The sequence below is a fragment of the Pholcus phalangioides genome, unplaced genomic scaffold (genome assembly GCF_987345545.1).
Source record: "Pholcus phalangioides strain wild (caught in Gottingen) unplaced genomic scaffold, Ppha-v1.0 ptg000007l_1, whole genome shotgun sequence".
NCBI lineage: Eukaryota > Metazoa > Arthropoda > Arachnida > Araneae > Pholcidae > Pholcus > Pholcus phalangioides.
In genome coordinates, this window is record NW_028301600.1 from 53,465,533 (window position 1) to 53,487,623 (window position 22,091).

General features: G+C 32.3%; 1 protein-coding gene across 1 annotated transcript; it reads right to left on the minus strand.

Moving 5' to 3' along the window:
* Positions 1-423: 423 nt before the first annotated feature.
* On the minus strand, positions 424-16,318 carry LOC149085481 (heart- and neural crest derivatives-expressed protein 2-like). The gene is made up of 2 exons (XM_089233497.1): positions 15,737-16,318; positions 424-2,701 (listed from the first exon to the last, which is right to left on the minus strand). Exons 1-2 carry the CDS (start codon positions 16,268-16,270, stop codon positions 2,591-2,593), a joined length of 645 nt encoding a protein of 214 aa, XP_089089623.1. The 5' UTR covers positions 16,271-16,318; the 3' UTR covers positions 424-2,590.
* Between the last annotated feature and the right edge of the window lie 5,773 nt (positions 16,319-22,091).

Below are 22,091 nucleotides of genomic sequence, written 5' to 3' on the forward strand. Positions count from 1 at the left end.
GAGGGAGGACGACAGCTGTCTTGTAAGAGCTTTTTCCCTCCGATTTCGTTCTATCAAACACAAGCGACAAGTTCGTAAAAAACTTTATTTGAAGAAAAAATGAAAATGTTATATATGAGACATAAAAGCGGAGCTGTAAATTGAGATGATATAAAGGGTGCAAATTGGCTGCGGGACGTCTGACCTAGCTATAAATTTCTGAAATGAGATTTGGACTCGACTCAAGATCTTTTTTTTTTCACTCCTATACGACAAATGACATTTTTCTCCCTTATTCCAACTTACGAACATGATTGCACCATATTTTTGCAACGCGAGGTTTTAACAAAGCAACAATAACGCTCAACGCAAATGAAGCTGTCCGAGTTTCCATCCGAGTCTACGAAATTAAGAAAATCAAATCGATGATAAGTCAATTGTTATGACCGAATAGTATAATCAAAACTTTATTGCATGTTTATATATATATTGCATTTCCGAATAAAATGATATCACACTTCATTATATTCTGAGTAAATATAAAAGTGTACAAGAAACAAATTCTTTGGCCCGTTTTTCATAAATTCCTTCAGAAATATCAGTAAAAATTTGATTAAATCTTTGGTTATTTCCAAACACGTAGTTTCTCTTGAAGAAAATAAGAAAAAAAATGTAATAGAAATTGAATCAGAATATGTACAATAAAACACCAACAAAATACGCAAAAAAGGTCATTATATCAGTATTTGATCACGTATATAACTTTTTTTGCTGAAATATTTGATTCCGTCTTTTACAATTGCTTTATGGACGGTTTTCATTGCGTTTCTCGAGTATAAAATAAGGGAAAAAAAAACAAATAAGCTAAATTCACATTAAAAGTTGATGAAATGTGAAAAATAACAAAGATTACGGCGTATAAAGACATCGACATGAAAAATAAATTCAAGAAATTTCATTTTTTCGAATACTTTAAATGTCTTATATAAAAAGACAAGGACGGACCATCAAAAAAATCATTGCATTAATTTTTTTCAAAATTTACAATCAAGTATTAAAATTAATGATTTTTAATCTTAAAAAAATCCCATATTTAGGTCTATTAAGATTTAACACAAAGTTTAAGAAGGCACTTAGACACTGTGGTGTAAAATTTCCATACTTCTTTGAACGTTATTCACACACAAATGAATAAAAATGTTATATTCGTGATGTAGGGCGATTCTGAATTCCTCACTGTCCTAAAAGTTTCAGCATTTAGGCAACGCTGGCCACTTAACTGTTGTGAAATAGCAACGTGGGTCACTTGATGATCTGTATATATGCACAGGTCACTCAAGTGATCTGTAAATATGCCGCGGGCCACGTAAGTGGTCTGTGGGTGTGCTATGGACAATTAAGTGATCTCGAAATATGATATTTAGTTAATTTTTGCAAAGTTAGGCTTAAGGTTGCGGGCCATCAGATGACTCCGAGGGCCACACATGGCCCGCGGACTATGGGTTGAACACATTTTCTAAATTCATGGGATAAACTTTGAAAGGTGATATAAGACCTATATGAGCATTTTTTGTAATAGAATGTGCGTTCGAATCGCAATAGCAGTAGAGGGTGTGTTTAGAGTGTTCAACAGCACGTCACCAAAAACAAATGTATTTTTCCGACGGATTTGCTGTGATATGTGCTATCAACCATTCGAGGGTGCATATGAACGATTGGGGGGAGATTGGAGTTTTTTTTACTGGTGCAAGAACTATCAAGGTTATGCTGCGCCAAACAATGGTCAAGAGATACTAACTTGCAGTAGAATTTGTGTTACCCAGGTTACACCGTGAGAAGGCCTACCACATTACAATACCCTGCACCCTCGAATGGTTATTGCAGCAAATCCGTCAGAAAAATATGATATTTGCTTTTGCTGAAGTGCTAAAAAAATCCTCTACTGCCTTTGTTATTGCGATTCGACCACACATTGTGATTTAAAATGCTTGTTTTAGAAGTCTTGTATCACCTTTTAAAGTTTGCCCCATGAGTTTAGAATCACTCTGTATTTGAACATTGAATATCTCTTTTCATGCAACTAGTTTAAAAAACTTTAACTTGTTTTCTGAGTTATTTAAAAATATTTAAACTCATATGTTACGTTTCAATGGAGTGAAACCGGATTAAATATGCTCGTGGTACTTAGTGTTCTCTCAATTCATAAAAGCAGAAAAGTGTTTTCCTGAACGAATATCAAAATTTTAATTTTTCAATGCAGAAAAACTACATCAGCATAATTAGTTAGGGTCCTTGTTTTATTCAGACACTGACCGTGTTTAGCTTCACAAATCTAAATCATTTCTGCGTCGACAAGATTATTGCCAAATGAATGACATATTGAAACTATTCTCATGGATATCATAACGTATAACATATATATAAGGAACTTGAAATTTTTCAAAGAGCAAAAAACAACTGTACAAGATGTAAAATATATAACAAAAAAAATCTTTGTATGAATTTTTACTGTAAGGTAAGCTCGTTTCTTTTCTTTTTCTCAACGCGGATCCAATTTTGAAATTTGGAAAGTTTCTTATCAATCTGTTGACCAATCAATTCTTATTGGCCATTATGGTGGGTTTTCGTATTTCAGTTCAAGAGCCCAAACATGCTGAGGCCATCCAGTGCGACCACGAGCTTTTCGGTCTGGTGCTGCTGCGCAATTGTTCACCAGGTTAACCTATAAATCATTGAAAAAACAAAATTAAATCAATCATCACAGGAAAATTATTTTGCTTACAACTATTAAATGTATTTAATATTTTATCAAACCCCTATTTTTTCCCTATTTGTCTAGAAACTTGAAAAAATATAGTGGGGATTTTGAAAATTACGTAAATTTAATTTCATGAAACAAAAATGCACTCATTACAACAAAAAAATCATGCACAACAAAAAATATTGAGAACTTTCTTGTGAAAAAATCACATATCAATTAAAGCAGTAACTATATTCAGTCAGATATCAAATAATGTATTAAAAAATCAGTACACTAACACTTTGTGTTAGTTTCACCATGTTTGCTTGAAAATCTTCCATACAGTTGCGTCTTAACGGGTGGGCCTACAGGGCCCGGAGGCCTTAAGTCAAACAGGGACTCTTCTGAAAATTCTGAATTTTTCTGCATAATTTCGTATTTTAAAAAATTCTGAACTATTATCTATATTCTGAAGTATCATTGATTATAAAATTATTTTCCTCCGCGATTCTGAATTTTTATCAATTATGAAATAATTACACGTAATTTTGAATTTTCATTAATTGTAAAGTAACCATTTATTTTGAAATTATTTACTTCATTAGTTTACTGGGGTATTAATTTATTTTGAATTTTTTCATCAATTTATGTTCAGTGCGATCATATTTTGTTATTAGTATTTGAGACAATCGTGTTTATTTTACAGCATTTTTATACATTATGTATGCGTTTTAAATGCCGACTTCCCGTTCCGATTTGTATTTTGATTGGGTCTTAAGGGGGGAAAAAAGAACCTAAAAAATGTTCAAGCCCCAAACTCGTTAAGACGGCCCATTAATAACGCTATTAAGAATAATGAGACGTAGTGTAAAAGACCGTCTTCTAATCATGTTTTCTTAAATATGAATCAGCCATCAACCACCATAGAAAAGGATCACTTCTAAAAAGGCAACTAACCGACACCTGCAGCTTCTCCATTCTAAAGCGACCACCTGTTCCATGATGGAAAAATGACAATCCACAAACAAGATCATAACAAGGACTGTACTGTGTCATGAAAACTTTTTACAAGTAAAAAAAAAAAAAAATTCTTTTCGCTTCAACTAAATTTTTTTTTTGGTACTTAGGAATCCACAGAGCGTATGTTATGAGAGCTAGACGATATCTTGTAATAAGGGTGGAGAAATTTTTTAGGGGGTCCAGAAATATCGCTGGTGACATAAACACACTATTACCATCCTCTTCATCAACAGCTGATTTTTTTTCTTTTTTTGGCCTCCATTATTATTATTATTATTTCAAGTCATGTTAACCCACTCACAGCCACTGGTGTTAGAATGATATGCTGCTACCACGTAGTTTTCTTCTCTCTTCTATCCTTGAATGTTTTTCTCGTTCATCCCCACGAAGAATCTTTTATTTTTGCTTCATATCTTACTTTTTTTTTACACTATTTTTCCAATCTTTGGTTGAAAAAGAAACCTTGCGTGTTATGAGCTTTATTTTTTAATGGCAGAAAAAAGTGAGATATACTATTACCGACCTGTGAGGGTGGATCGTTGACCTTTCAAGAGTCGGAGGTATGAGTAAAAAAAAAACCACATCTAACATAGAAAAGGGTGATAAAAATTGCACAAGTAAAATAAACCGAAGTAACCGAAAACTTTTAGCCTATGAATGAGTAATGCCTATAAAATTCACGTTTCGAAAGTGTCGTCTTGGAGGAAAAAAAATTCTTTTCATATTATTTTCTTGACTTTGTGATCCTTCTCGCGAAAAATAACCACTCTTAATAAAAGCTTCATGGTAACAGCATTACAAGAATTTTTCCGAAGTTAAAAAATTCATAGAAATTTAAGCAATGGAAAAAAAAGTCACCAAATACTGCAATTTAAATAAATTCATTTTTTTTTATAAAACTATCAGACTTGATACGCTCGGGATACTTCAAGTTTTATGCAGTAAAACCTCGTTAAGTCGTCACTCCGGTTTAGTAGTCATTTTTCTTTGGTCCTGTCTAACTTTCATTGATAACAACGTCATTAAACTCTCGTTTACTCGTAGCTAATTTTGATTAACTGATCACTATGGAAAAGGAAGTTTGTCGACAAACAAAAAGTTCTCTTTTGACACAAAAGTTCTTGAAACTTCACGGACTGATGAAGCTGGACATAATTTCTGCATTTCACTTAGGGGAGAGCAGGGTAATGCCACACACTTGAGGGAAATCACTAATTACTCAATTATTTTCAATAGGTTATGAAAAAATTTACTATAGGTAGATACCGTTTCATTACCTACTAAAAACCACAAAACATTTGACTTTATGTGGTTAAAGGTTTCTATAGAATTTTTTTTTTTTTGTAAGAGCTTACTGTTCGGAATTGCCCCGTGGGTCAGGCAATACCGAACGGGTAAGCTAAGTAAAGAATGTAGCTTCCGTTACGTAGTTTACGAAATGAATTTAATTATTCAAATAGCATAATCAACTCTAGAATCAATTGTTCCTGTGAAAATACCCAACTAAGCTGAATATAAAGCCAGTAATTATTTTTAATCGATATGAATACTTTTCATGTTCTAAAAATATAAGTAACATTTGCATCTATGTTCTCAAAAAATAGCATCAACAGCAGAGTTGAAACTGGCTTAAAACCTAATGCTGCCCACAAAAGTCAAATAAAATTTTCTGCAGTGTCTGCACCACTGTTCGAAATTGCCCCAAATGGCAATTTCTCAATCCAACCTCAAAATGCACACAGCAAACAAGCTTTCTTCCTACTTAATAAATAGCTAAAGAAACAGAATCTATTGATATACCATGCTCACTACTCTGAACGCGAACGTATTTTACTTATTTCTTACCCAAATTAGCACCAATTTATTAATTCCGAAAAAAACGCTTATTACACACCACTCGCAATAACACGGCTAGAAAGGCATTCGCCTTCTCAATGAGTTTAAAGGAGACGCCGTCAGGCTGCAACACTAAACAGACTCCTCTAGATTCAAGCAGTGACCGAGAACAACAGTGTTCGGAGTTCCCCGCTCTCCCCTATTTAGGGCTTCAAATTTAAACAAAAGATCTTTTTTTTAAAAAACCAGACATTTTTTACCAAGTTGGTCTTCTAGTGTCTTTGTCTTGCCTGAGACACTCAAGTCAAAATTGCCCCCCCCCCCGGGTTGGAGTTTACCTGGTATTTGTGTATAATGAATAAGTGTATCAATGTATTTTACTATAATAAGTAAAATACTAAAAACTCAAAAAGGAAAATTTTTTCCCCCTTTTGTATTGTATAAATTGTTAATATTGTAATTTTAATTCCTATTTAAAAAAATTTTACATAACTTCAAAATTATGCATTTCACAATATCGCACATTGAAACTGACGGCACTTCACCTAATTTGTCACTCCGCTTAAGCAGTCATAATTTCTCAGTAACGGGAGTGACGACTTAACGAGGTTTTATTGAAATTCCAATGCTAGTAACACTTGTCTTAGTTATTTTAGTATTGAATTCTGAAAATTAATGCATCGAACTCGAAAGACATGTGCATTTTTCACACCGACCGTTTCGCTCTAAATATTTTAAGAGCTATTGGTTACGAACAGTACTATTGGTCAGGAACAGTATTTCTCAACTAGTACCGGGTCCCTGACACCAGTAACAAAGTCATGAGTGATTCACTAATTCAGTCTTCTCAGTGGACTATTTGTCATGTGTATGTTCAGCCCGTCCATTCACAAAAAGAAATCAAGTGAGCCGTGAGCTTACAAAGCTTGAGAACATACTGGTTTATAAGATGAAGATCGGTATAGATGGCATGTTGCTGTGGAGGAGAGGAAGATGTCAAAGGCTTTTCGAAGAAAACACAAATTGACCACTCGAACATTAGCAGAGATTTGAAACATCTCCCTACAATTCATTAACATTCAACGAGATTTGTGGATAAAAATTGTTAGAATTGATAAATTCAGCATTTTAAATGTATTTGAAACGCAACAAAAAAACGGTTTTCAAAACATCATTTCTCTTTGGTCACCCAAGGAAAAATTCCATAAGATAGACTGGGATGTGACTAAACATCACATCTTATTTTAATTTGTTTCGTTCTCTTCAAAATTCTTTAGGTGAAATATCAGTCGCTGAAGTGATGCTGTCAAAAGCCAAAGGGTCGCTGTTTTATCTCATAAACCGCTGAATTCGTCGAAAATGAAATTTTGAAAGTGACCAAATGTGGTTTAAAGTTGTGGGGAAAAGATAGAATACTCTAATGAATAGACATAACATAAAAACACTTTTTTCGCTCAAAAAAACATGAGAAAAACGTTCACAGAATTTTTGGGATGGCCTAATGAAATCGAAGTCTTAAATGGCATTAGAATTTATGAAAAATACGATGTAAGTCATAATAAATACAGAGGGATTACTGTTTATTTTTTATACAACATTTGGCTCTTTGGTCGCAATTCATTCTTAAACACATTTTAATTTTCAAATCATACATATTAACTACTACGGAATTTGCATAGTTTCTACGGACTTCTACAATAAAATGCGCGGAACTATGGCGAATCATGAAAAACTACGAAAATCTGGTTGTTTTTAGAAACCTTTGTTCAAGGATTTAATTTGACTTCTATCATCGAGTACAAAATGACGTCATGCAAAGACCATCTCCAAAGAATAATTATCAAATCGACAAATTGACAGTAAAAGGGTGTAGTTACACTAAGATAACTTATGGCCTGGAGCGAGTTCTTTCTGATAAATGAAAGAAAGTTCAAATTTCACTCGAAGATGGCGCTGTAAAACGAAAAAATTTACATATAAATCAATTTTATATTTATAGATGTCATGTGTTTGTTATAGATTTCTACAATTCCATACCAACTTTTGTCAAATTTTGTGTGTACCAAACAGGCTCCCAACTTAAACGATAGGCTACTTGAAAAGTTCGTCAGACTTGGGCAAATGCCCGATAGGGTCACAAAAATGTGCAGCAACAATGACTTTTGGAATGTCTACTTTGGTTACCAAGCAATGGTTTGTCACTTTTTTAATGCTCCCGGTATATGGAAAAAACCTGAGAAGTGCCAAGTATTGCTGCTAGATTTGATGTTGAATGTCAGATCCACAATTTTTTCTATAGTTGAAGAAAATGCATTTGTGTTTAAAAAGTAAAACATGAAAAAATTGATAAGCTGCCCCTCCCAAAAGTGTTTTTTCGAAAAAATGTTTTTGGGGGGGGGGGGGAAACAGCGCCACTACGGAGAGACTTGATTCCAAGGTTGGTATGCATGGTTCAAATATTTCATTTACCCCACGAAGTACTTCAATTATTTGACGTTTTATCTTTCACTCAAACCCCACGTTTTGGAAAACAGTATCATTTATATTTATATTATGATATAGTAACTCATAATGAGATTTAAAAAATAATTCCATTTAGTAGATATTGTCAAGTATGATTTTCATATAAAAAATTTTAATTCAATTAAAAGCATTGAATTATTGTAATATTTTCTTCGAAGTCTATGAGGGTATTTCCAAAGATGTTTGAGTTATACGATTTTCGCTTTTATTTATATTTTAATAACATATATAATCAATATTTTAGTATTAATTACATTTTTATTTTAGTATTAATTACATTTTTATTTTAGTATTAATTACATTTTTATTTTAGTATTAATTACATTTTTATTTTAGTATTAATTACATTTTTATTTTAGTATTAATTACATTTTTATTTTAGTATTAATTACATTTTTATTTTAGTATTAATTACATTTTTATTTTAGTATTAATTACATTTTTATTTTAGTATTACATTTTTTGAGACTCGTGAAATATTTTTTAATGTAAACTTATACGTATGAAGTTATGCTACGTATTAAAAATATCAGCTATTTAACAAAGTTTGAAGTGTAAAATTGCTCTAGTTTGATTCAATCCACGTTTCGATGAACTTCTGATGAGCTCAAACCCTTCTGAAGATGTTATTTCCTTTTGTGGGAACATGTGTCTAATGTTGCACCTACTAAGTAGGTGCCAAATACCGCACCATGCGATATTTGTATTACTTTGGTATACATATTTTACATTTACTTTTTTTTTCTAATTTTTTTAGAAATCGAGCAGGTGTAAATCCGAGTCGATTCATGTTTGCAATTGTTCAGTATGTGTGAATTTGAGAGGCTAGCTCTAAAATTTGACCAATACGTTTAAATGTTTGATTAAGAAAGGTGCTGGTTATATATATGAATTTCTCCTAAGTTACAGAAAGTATCATTATTTTACTATTAGCTATTTTTCACTACATGCCTACATCCGAGACTAAATTTTTATATAACACTTAGAAAGATGACGATTTCGAGGTTGGTCTATTTTTCACACAAAAATCGATGTTTCTATAATTTATATAATTATCGGCGAAAAACAACTGTCTATGAACATATCCCATTGATCATTTCCCTTTTTTTGTGCAATCCAGCAACTTGAGGACGAAAATTCAAAATGGGTGCGATATAAAGCACGCTTTTTAACAATCGTTTAAGTGGCATTGACAAGATATATCTTGCCTCCTTAACCCATTATTTTCCTTTGTTGGGATACTTGTTTTCATTTCTAATTAAGCAGTGGAATTTTTAGTTTTGAATTTTGTACGTAAATTTTGAACTGCTTAAACGTTACAAACTCAATATACAAATACAACGCCACAATAGGCAAAATACACAACGAGGTGGCTGAGAAAAAATGTATAACGCAGCTCGGATTCAAACCCACACCGTTCGAGGATTGTCCCTGTGTATCGCCCGCCATGCCTCTACCGACCGCGCTATCGTAGCAGCAAATACTCAAAAATATAATATCAATATAATCAAAAAATATAGTAAAAATATTCAAAACTAACAAATAATGATTAATTAATAATTTTAATTTAATAAAACTTTTTCTCCCAGATAGTTTTCCTGTCATATTTCATTTATGTTATCATTTATATGGGTTTTTTTTTTTGAAAAAGTTAAATGATAAAGTTTTTAGAGAGCAAAATGGCTGTTATTTTGGCATTGACGAGCACAAATATTTTTTTATAGTTGATTTTCAATGGTACACATTTCTCTATACCCCTTGGCTTGTAACTGCTGAAAATCGGAAGAAAACCTGCGTCATTAAAAAGATATGGCATTTTGAAAGGGTTTATTAATTTTTACTGCGCCGCTTAATGGAAAAGAAATCAGCAGTGTAGAAAATAATAATACTACGAGACATGACATCATCTGAATTGAACATATCAATAACTAAACAATTTTTTTCTAGAGGATTCATGAAAAAAGAAAATTTCAATAATGATCAATTTGTTTTTTTTTTTTTTTGTTTTTTTTTTGTCGTTTCTCTTGTGACAGAACGGTAAATAAAGCGTGATAATTTAAAGTCCTTCAGTGGTTGATTTGTGGCCTCGTCTCATGAAATATGATCCGAGCGGCGACAACTTGAGCACAAACGGGCGCGAGAAAAGAAATTATAAAACAAGAAAAGTAATGCAAAATTTTTATTTGCTCGTATATTTTATTTTGTTTTTTTATATAAAAGATGACATTCGAAGAAGCAAAGCAATAACGATGGCCGGAAGTAGTCGAATCAAATGGCGTACCCATCTCTTACTCAGTTGAAAGAAAAAGGCAATCAAAAAGAAAATGCATAAAAGCACGAGAGGAAAACAACCAAGTGACCAGGGTCATCGTTATAAATATATTTTCGGCATATTCACACACAGTAACGATGTTTATCCTCCTCCGCTTAGCACTATCGCTTATTATTCTCGCTTTTTTTTTATTCTTCGTATAAACATTATTATTTTATTTACAAGTGTCATTTCAATTGAAATGTTTCGTGGTTTCTTTTTTCATAAATTTTAGCAATGTTACAAGATAGCATAGAATGATTCACTGATATCCGAATCTCCATTTTTATCAGAAAAAATTATAATCGATAGATTTGCGTTGCCTTCAACTAAAAAATGATAAATGGCAAGTATTTCGTTTAGGATAAAATGGGTGACGTTTTCGTGCTGTTTAATGTCATTCCTTGATTAGTTCCGAAAGCAGCAATTTTTTTAGCTTTTTATTGAATTTCATATCAATTAATGTCTGCATTTAGACACTTTCAACTTCTTTATCCACCTTTCTAGTTCAAAGTTTTTTAGGTAAATCCACTTTTGTCTTTTATCTATTTTTCCTTGAATTTTATTTCAAATCCCTCAATTTTGTGTGATTTTATAAATCTCTGAACACGTAAAATGTCGGCAGCTGCCGAAAAATGGAACCAACAAGGAATCAACTCTTTCTAGATAGAAAAAGTATTTGTATGGTATTTACGTAATCATATTTTTCACTGAAAAGACAAAAGATGTACTTTCTAAAATACCAAAAAAATTGAAAAAAGAAATAGGTATAATGATTTTCTTTGACCATGTAATTGCCATGTGTATTCAAATATACACAGAACCATAAAGGGTTAAATCACGCCGATCAAAGTACATCGGATTTAGCAATTGACTAATGGGAATTATTTTTTAAAAATGCTAAATTTAGATTTTCAAAATTTACATATTTTTCAAACTTTAAAAATTCATAAAATTCTAACAAATAGTCAGATATCTAAGTTCGAGGTCTAGTTTACTAACACATGTCGAATAAACATTTCGGCAAAATTTCAGAATTTTGAATCAGTAGTCGTTTTTTTAATCTTACGGATGAGCTCAAAAACTGCAATCTGAGAAAATTTTGCGCTTTCAAATTGTTTTTCTACTATACGTTTATACGTCGTTTTTCTACTATACGTTTATATGTCGTTTTTCTACTATACGTTTATATGTCGTTTTTCTACTATACGTTTATATGTCGTTTTTCTACTATACGTTTATTCATTATTTCTTTTATTATGAAAGAACCAATTTACCGAATGACACGAAATTTTTAGAGTTTATTTTTAGTATTTCATTTGTAATTTAAGGAAATAATTTAAGTCATTTTTGAAAATTCGACTTTAAGACTAGTGAGACCCCCCTTAAAAAAGACATTTTTCTGAATATTTTTTGGGCACACGGTACATTTTGATATTTCACGAATACAAAAATACTTCTATAAATTATGCATATCACTCACGAAACTGGTTATACATCCGGAAATTCAGAAGCTATTTTTTGTGAAAATCTTCTTTTTAATATACTCTTAAAAACAAAAAACGTAGTCATGATTGGTCCGAGCTGTTTATTAACCGATTCTGTATTTGAGAAATATACGTGTGAATTTAATTTTTGATAATGCGGAAACCAGTGAATATTTTAAACAATTCGATGATGCTGCATGACGACTGATGAATAATTTAAAAAAAACAAACAGAACAGATTGTGAGAATGATTAAGCAAACGGAACTGCGCAAAATTAGATAACTATATTAGAAGCATGTTTCCCATTAGAAGGAATATCTGTTGAATCATGAAGCATTGAACTAAATTATAAGGGTCAACTTTATAAGTTAGAACCGTAAGTAAACTTAGTAAAGCATCAAGTTGGTACGGAGTTAGTTAGCTTGTAATGTTTTAGAATCAATGAAACATTATAAAAAATTATTTAAGAGATGATTGAAAAAAGTTCCCAAAATCAGTATTAAAATTCATTATTGATTTATATATCCTTACTTTCTGGAGTAAATTAAAACTTCAAATTTCAAACAAACTTCGCATAATTTTTTTCTTCTACCTTTTTATTTGAAATTTGTAACTTTGGTTGGTTCAAAATACAAGTGAAGTTTTTGTTTGGCTGTGTTTTTTACATACTATTTCAGCAAATAAAGATTACACGAATTATCTTGTGTTTCGGTTTCTAAATTTAACATCTTTACCGTTTTTGTTGTTGAGTTTTCTTTTGTTGGTTAATGATAGGTTTTGTTGGTTAATAATCATATTTCAATTGTTCATGCAGATGAATTTGTCCTCGGAAAAGTTTTTGATTTCCAGAGAAATGAGAGTTAAAAAATGCATTATCTTTTTTTTTCATTTTTCCCTTATTTGAAAATTACGGGAAAAATACTGCACGGATAAATAAAATTCCCTGTGTAATTTACAAAGAATTTCTCTCAACCGAATTTTATCCTTTGTCTGATTTATGTGACATTTGGGAGGATAGTTCTAAAAATTACACACGTATCAAAAGGGGGTCCCATAGCACACAGCACTTATGCCCTATATTTGGCTAGGAGTGCTTGATTTATTGGATATATTCACCAACCCAATTAAGCAATATTAATTTAGTTACTGTCATATTTTTGTAATACAAAAGGTAGTATACATGTATGTTTTTATTTTCAAAATGTGGCATCAGTAGATTTTGTAGTTACCTGATATTTCGTTATGATTGTTAAGGAAATTGCTACACACAAGTCGAAACAATGTTAATTCGAAAAAAAAAAATTATCACTTCAAAAATTCTTGTCCTTTAAAGAAAACTAGTGTTTTTTCCCCCCTTGATCAAGAATGTTTTCATCTTGATTTTATTGAATGGTTACTAATCTGTGAATTGTATGAGATCGGTGTTGCATGTATTACTCGCAAAATCGATTATTGTTGATTGTGTGTTCCTCTTTTTTCGAGAAAAGAACATAATAGATTTAATGAAAGGTTTTAGCATTAACTGCAAATTAAATTGCATCAAACAATACAGTCGCTATTTCAAAACTTCTAGAGTTTCTTCTAATTCGTACAACTGTCATTTCATTCCGAATGCAAGTATCGCAATAGAACTGAAAAGGGCTGAATTGTGAGACCATGAAGCTAATTGAATAATTATTAGTATTGTGTTCGTATTTTTTCTTAATAGGATTTTTTCCCCCTCATTTCCACATATCGATTGAATTCGCTGCCAATCAAAAAATAGAGGCATGTGGTAAATAGAGCTTTTTATGATTTTTCACGTAGTTTCAAAAAATAATGGAAAAAAAAATTTCTAAAAAGCATTATTGATTTCAAAATTATAGGGGCTAACTTTAGTTATCTTAAAAAACTATAATAGAAATATCTTACAAACTACTTATGCTATTTTTTGGGGTTACTGACTTCTTGTATACTCCATCAGCTTTCATACATATTTCAAAAAATTACTTCAATTATTCAGGAAAGGAAGGTTCAAATGAAAGCTTTTACTGAATTTCATTTCAAAAATAGTAAAAAATTTTCACGAAATTAAAGGCTGCTTCGTACTCTTCTCTCATTTATAATTTTGAATTTGTCGTATGAAAAAAAATGTAAGAATCACATTAAATCTCATTTAAATTCATGAATATTATCCAAATTGAGATGGTGACTTACATGCTTTCAATCAGACAAAAAAAATTGATTTTTGAGTGGCAACCGTATAAATATTATCCAAATTTGTTTTGCTAATGCAATTAGCAGATTTTGAATGAATTAACCGAATTTATCTGCTCTATAAGCACACCTGGATAATTCTCAATAATAAAATAATTAATGAAAATTCATTAAAATGTTATTTTCAATACCACCAAAGCAGAATAAACTAAAAACTGACATACGTAGCAGAACAATCAGTGCTGCTGCAGAACAATCTCGGAAAGAAATTTTGAAAAGATCTTTGTAGAAAACACTATTATTGATGTTTTACAATAGAATATTTGTTATTTATTATTTAAATTATACTAAATTATTTTCAGTAAGCTGAAGGCCTCTTGCAGAACAATGCAAGACATTCTGCTTTGGGGTTAAATACACTTAAGTAATTTTTTAGATTCGAGCTTTTTTGTAAGAAACAGATCATCGTAGAATTTAATTTTTACACCCAAAAGAGCTTTGTTGAACTTAATTCATTGTAATTTCTAAAAAATTAGAAAAGAATCTATTCAATCGTTATATTTTAGAAGATTGTATCAGTTACTTTTTTTAACCCTTTAAGCGGCACAGCAGAAGAACTAAACTCCTTCAAAATGTCATATCTTTTCAATTAAGTAGGCTTTATTTTGATTTTCAGCAGGTGCAAAGTAATCGGTTAGGGGAGAGTGTTTCATTGAGAAATCAACTTTACAAAATATCTGGACTTTTAAATGCTAAAATTAGCGCTGGTTCGATTCCGATTAACTGTTAATCGAAGCTAATAATTTTAGTTGAGCGAGTTAATTTACTCGATCAACCCGATTAAAGTTCGATTTAAATTTGCGTTAAAAGCTGGTATTTTAACTTGATTTACTTAACGAAACCGATTACATCCAAAACTTATTGTTGCACGCACTATGAACAGTAGTTTTTCGTATTCTTGGAAATATCAGCTCAGCTCCTCTATATTACCGTTTGGAATAAACATTTGCCAAGTACTGTTTGGGAGGACTTTCCGGGAAAGTAAGCAACAGTATGATCAAAAGTAGTTTCGAAATCAGTAACTTAAAATAACCAACTTTTTAAAAAAACGACGTATATATACGACGATATATAAGAAACGATATATATAAAAAACATCTGTTGGACTGATTTGCGACAGTACTTTTCAGCTGGCGTATTAATATATATTGCAATTGAATGAAAAAATTTAAAATATTTATTGCAACCCCAGGGGTACTAAATTGTTGCCAGGGAAATGTTAATGGTACCCCTGGGGTAGGATATAAAACGCTTAATTTTTTTTTCTTGTCTCTTTTTTTGGAGAAAATAAATACTCCCTTCCGGGAACCCCGTATGGGGAATCATTCGCCAGGCCGAGGAAAGTATCTCATTTTAATATAAGTTAATAGTTATGGTTATGAAAAATATTCAATTAAATTCGATTAATCAGTCGATAAAAATTTTTGATGAAGCAGTTAAAAATTCTAATCGATTCCCAGCCCTAGCTAAAATAAGAGACGTTTGAGGAGGCGAGATATCTCGTCAACGCCACTGAAAGGGTCTGGAAAAAAAGTGAATAGATAATTCAAGAGAATAAACGGGATGAATATAACTGTATTTACCAAATCAGGTCGTCGTCGATCCTCATTTTCAGTGGGAATTTCTGTCTTGAAACCAAAATGTTGCGGGGCTATCTGTTCGTTGTGACTAAACTTCTTGGATTCGTCTTGAGCCAGCACGTCCATCAAGTACGTGATGTAACTGGTTGCCAGCTTCAAAGTTTTTATTTTGCTTAGTTTCGTATCCGCCGGGACGTTTGGTATACAGTCACGGAGTTCAGAAAACGCATGATTGATACTGAGAGTACGACGCCTCTCTTTTCTGTTTGCCGTAACCCGGCGCTTCACATTTCGAGGTGGAGGATGTACTATTGATGTAGCTACGTTTTTCGTATCATCGTGAATACATGGTGGCGTACCGTTGTACGACGACGAACTGTATTCCGAACTTCCAGTCGATACTTCTGGGCTATGCGGGAAAGCCGGCCAAACGTAAAATGTCTCGCCGTTCGGACCATGCGTGTAATAAGGATAAAGATGCTCGGGACGGTGCGGAGAATTTCTCCCGGAGGAGGCAAAAGTAGCGATATAGCTCATGCTTCTCCAACGAATGGATGCTCTACTTTTGTGTGCTGCTTGACCTATCCCAAATATATTATAGTAGTGAGTAAGTGAGTGAGTGTCTTCGCAGGCGCGCCACGTTCCCCGCTTTGAGAAAGGCGATAAGTGCCTCGGGGACCAATCGCGAGCTTGAAGGCGTGTCCTTGGTTTGACCCATGGGCCAACAAAATACGGAATTTCAACTTTCCTTGGATTTCGAGAGAGAGCTGAATGGCTGTTGGGTTGTCATCATATACACGCGACTTCGGTTTCCTTCGTCTCATTAGGAAATTGATAAGTACAATGAACCTGCTCACGTAATTGAAAATATTTGTATTAAACAATTCATTTAAATTTTTTTTTCAGAAAAATAAGTTTTTTTCAAAGAAAAAATAATTATTATCAAGAAAGTATCTACTTTAACAATTGCTAAATTAATTAAAAATCTTAAATTTAAATTACGAATTTCAATCATAACTTTTCGTGATTTTGACCCTCCAGAGCACACGGGTTGGGTCTCACACACCCGTACTGAATTATATATTACATGAAATATTTGTAAACTTTTTTTTAATATTTTGTTACATTTATTACATCATATTAGCTGCAGTATGAACATAAAATGAATGTAATTAACCATTAATGTACTATTTTGTAGTAAATTTCAAATGAACAGTTGTAGATTACTCATAACATCATACTAAAACAAATTCATTGATAAAAGAAAAAAATAATTTAATTGATGGTTTTTAAACGAATACGAAATAAATCTTATACCATATAAAAATAAACATTCGTTTATTTTAAGTCATTTAATTAATAAAGTCATTTTAAAATAACCATGTCAATTAAAATTGAAAAAAAAAATGTTGCTTGACTGCACGGGTTTAGGTATTACAGACTCGGATAAATCTTTCAACAGTTCCGGTAAAAAAATAGCCACCGCACCAAAAGTTATCACAGTAGATAGACGATTTTAAATAGGAAATTTGCGAAAACCTTAAAAAATTGTTACTGCTACCAGTCGGTAAATGAGAGAAATGTACATGCATGGATCTCACAGATCCAACCCGTCGACTAAAGGGTTAAATGCATGGCATATTGCATATGTACAAAGGGTCCGTTAAACGTTCATTACTGCAGCCATATTTTGAAGATATTCTTTTCATTTTATATTATTTTCAGTTTATATTTTGAATTTGATGGTAGATGTCCTAATCAACGACAAGAACTCTTTGTCGCAGAGCAAGTGTGGCTGTGATTTCGCTAATTTGTTTACGCGTTCTGTTTGCATTTTTCTTTTCACCATGAAGTTTGCAACCCGGATTTTTTTTACTATAGTTTGAATCACAAATAAGGTACTTATATATTTGAAAAGTAGTATTAGTTCAATACATTTATTTTATATGCGATTTTTGAGGCTCTCTACACCATCTTCAAGTCCCTGTATAAAAAGTAAAATTCGCGATAGACTTTTTAAATGATTTTTCCGGCTTTCTATACGTGTCAGTAGCTATGGAAAAATTAGTTCGGGGGGAAAAAAAATCAGGCATTGATTAAGGTATTTCGAATGCGTTGAAAACGTCCTTTCATATACAGAATTATCGGTTTTTTTTCATTTTTTATGAAAGCCTCAGTTCTTATATTATAATTGAACATATAGTATTCTGTCTATGTATTATGCAGATTTTGGTATCGTAATGTATGGTTTTTTTTTAATTGACTTTTTTAATTGTGTAAATATAAATCGTTCTTTTCATGTGCTATGGGAAAAAAATTAATTTAAAATTTTTTAAAAATAAAATATTTTTCTTTCATAAGGCTATGATTATGTTATCTTAGTCGGGTGCCCTCCCTTATCCTATCCTATTTTTTCCAATTTTTTGAGTGAGATCCCCAAAAATTACTGGATGGAGCTGACAGGGCTGCAGCCCGGGACGATTCTCATCATTTTTTTCCCACACATTTCATTCCGTGCACTGCCCAGGCTTGGGTTGTAATAATTTTACTATAGAGAGCCCCGTGAAAAATCTAACCTGGGAGCCAAAGATCCCAGCCTAAGGGGCCGTGCTGCAGGACCATGGCCGAACGAAAATACACATTTGCCCATGCAATAGAGACCATTCTTGTTTCTGATATTACGGTCCAAGGCCCTGTCTGTTACAAGAGGAGGTATAGGAGGAGATATTCTAGGTCTTTCTCAGCCACCTCGTTGGGCATTTTGCCTGTTGTGGCGTTGTATTTGTATTTGTTCTCGTCATTCCACAGCAAGCTTTGTATTGTTTATGTGGCGTTTAGAACCGAAGTGGCGTACTTGAATGTTGCGTTTTCACATCAAGTAATCTGTGAATAAAAACTTTAAACGCGTTTTACGAGAGAGAGAAAATAATACTATTTTAGAAATTTTACTTGAAACATTTCTAGCAATCTGTCGATTGTATCATTACACAAATTTTAATGCGATATTCAGCCATATATTAAGATTTGTACCAAAATCTATGGTCTATCACATACATTTGTCTAATTACAGTATTTTATACAAAATATATGTTGAAGTAAGTTTTAAAACAACTTCACACGTGCATCAACGAATTCGGGTGTAATTTACGAGCATACCTTACGATAATTTAAATTTTGATCCATAACCTGCATTATCACTAGCTAAACATACTAAAAATTACGAAGCATTTCAATTCATGGAATTTTTTGCAATCGTATTTTAAATATTTCATGAATTTTGATCGACAAAAATGACACGTAGCCCAAAATTTATTACTGCTTTCACCATTTTGAGACAAAAAATGTTATTGAAATTCACTCTAGTACCATTATATAAAAAAGTGCTAAGAAAAAGTAGTCGGATACCTAAACAAACCAAAAATTTTTTTTCGAAGTCGTGAATTTTTATTCAAATACAAAGGCCACAGCTGAAAAAATGCCCAACGAGGTAGCTGAAAAAAGATGGCCATGAAAACTAAGGGCATTCGTATAATAAAACAATGCATTGTTTGAAAAAGTTATTATCCTTAATATATTATGTTCGCAGTTTTTTTTTCCACTCAATATTTTACTGGTTTTTATGCTTAATAACCACACCATACAAAAGTGTACTTAGGTTGATTTTGAACATTATTTAAAACCAGACAGTAATTTTTATAATCGAGTTGTCAGAATCATAATTATATTAAATTCAGTTATTTTCAAAATAACTGGAAACAATGGATAATTTTAATACTTAATTGTTAAATACAATATGACAGTTTATGAAGGAATGGTGTGCATATTCAAAAAATAAAAATATAGGTGTACACTGCAGTGTATTGATCATTGACGAAATATTGTACGACTGTAGGTGATTATCGTTGTAAAATTTGAGCGAAAAATTTTACAAAAAAAATTGCATATTCTTGAACATAAAAATTGTGCAAATTCGTAAGGATTTAGGGAAATTTCAAATTTTATTTTTCCTCCATTATGCTATTCAAAATAAATTTTAAAACGATATTGATAATTTTCTTATATATATCATATCATAATTTTTAAAAAATAAGCCAACACAGAGTGCAGGCCACATCTTGAAAAACGATGAACGAAAAAAATCGGAATTCAAAGCGAAGTTTGTGTGTAAGTCGTACCAAACTTTTAATTTGGAAGCTTCATTTTGACGCACTGGTTCACCCCTGTAAAAACGTATTGATTTTCCTTTTACAAAACGAATGTAAATGGGTGCTGTTAGCATATTTTTAAGTGAAATAATACATCACAGTTATTTAGTTGGAGTGGATTTTTAGTTGGGTAAAATAGTTAATTAAGGAAAAAGTGTCTAAATGTTGCTAATATCTGAAAACAGATAAAATCTTTCTTAGCAAAGTTCAATAATTGAATTAACATTTTGTACTGAAATGACAATAAAAGATGTGGTTTCTAAAACACCGAAAAAAATAGGGAAATGAAATTTATGTCACTGGTTTTCTGACTGCATTTGCCATCTATATTCAAATATATACGGGACCATAGAGGGTCAACAAAACTAATGCAGCAATTCAATTTTCTTTTAAGTTTTCAAACTGTGCATCACTGATTAGACAAACTTATTAAAATGACCCTGTCTAAGGTATCCGTTGTGTAATGTGTAGAAAAATGCCGACACACAATCTTCTCTTTATTCATTTAATCCACGATGTATATCACAGCTATATGAGTCTGCTAAACGTTTAATTTCACTAACCATGGATTCATATTTCCAATGAAAGACAGATAGGTACAAATCTGTTATATTTGATTCAACTTTCGCTGGTAACTGTGTTAATTATGATCATTTGCCGTTTCGTGATTACTTGTGACGATCGGTGCCCAGTTCAATGGAAAAAATTCATGAACTGCATTTGAAATTTTCCAGACGAAAATAAGATCGTAAAATCCGCCTCGGTTAGGCCTACTCAGAAAACAAACGTCTGCAGGAGAGGGTAAACTAAATACTCTTTAGAGAGGCACTAATTTCAAAATGAAATTACGGATCAATAAAAATTGAAGTGGAACTTTTAAATACATAGAATCACAAAAAATAATCAACTTTCAAGGTAAATTAAATATAAATGCAAACACTCGATTTATTCTGTCACTTTCCATTTAATTTTTACTCGTGGCCATTACCGAACAGCTTCAGACAACAATGAGATCAAAAACGTTATATATAATCTTACCAATATCTTGCGTAGTTGATCCAAATCGGATTGAGAGATTCCGCACTATTGTACATGCAAAACATACTTCTGGATTTTGGAGGGAAAAAATTCACCCTACAAAGGTCAAATACCACTTACAGGTACAGTATTCGTGTCCAAATTATTTTTTAGGGTTTTTCTCCATTGATATGCTTCATTTGAACAATAGCTTGTCCTCAAGTGGCACCTAACATTTATCCCGCCTAGATACTTGGAAAAAAGAAACCGAAATGCAATTTTTTTTTCCTCGAAAAATCTAAGTTTGGGACCAGCGGCTGCGATAATAAGGTGAAAGAATTAAGTTGTGCCCTAGTGATGAGATCTTAATGGGTTGCTAAAACCACAGGCATCTATCATCAAGGAGACCTATAAAAAAAGGATAGGAGGAGTAATACATAGCTGAGTTTTTAAGCAAAGGCTCTGGTTTTTTTTCCCTCCTTCACGATCTGTCATTCTAACAGCCTGGGTGGTCAGAGTAGCTTCCAGTCTACCTATTGCAGTAGCAATTCGGTTTTCATGCCTGCTTGCTTCGGTATTGTAGAAAGACGCTTACCCGCCTACTTTAACCACTGCTTTTACCAAGCTTTTTTTCAGCTAGCTTCTGCTACGCGTCTTTTTTAGGTTTCGTTTTTCTGTAGTCCATCCAAGTCTTGTTAGTGGCTTCATGGACCGGCGCTTACAGTGACGATATTTGCCTGTTGCGATCTGCTTCACGAAACGTTGGACAGGCAACTTAAAGTTACCACCAAAGCAACATAGTTTAGATGATACGCATCACATGCGCTACTGTAAGACATGCATGTATTCGGTTAGCTCATATAGATTGCTAGTTCTAAGATTGAGTTTAATCTAGGTTGGTGGGATTTGTGTCAAAGCTGTCAGATATGTCCACTAGTATAACTTTGCTGATTATTGTTTTCGTTTTTTGGTTTTTTCGTATGCGGATCAACAGGAGTAATGTGGTCCAAGATTCGTTTAAGCCGCAGAAAAAAAGTTACTTATTGAGATTGTTTTGAACTAGGTTTTCAGTACTCATGTATCACAATGATAGTACAATTTAAATACTCCTTAGCCATGTGATTCGTTGTCTCTTG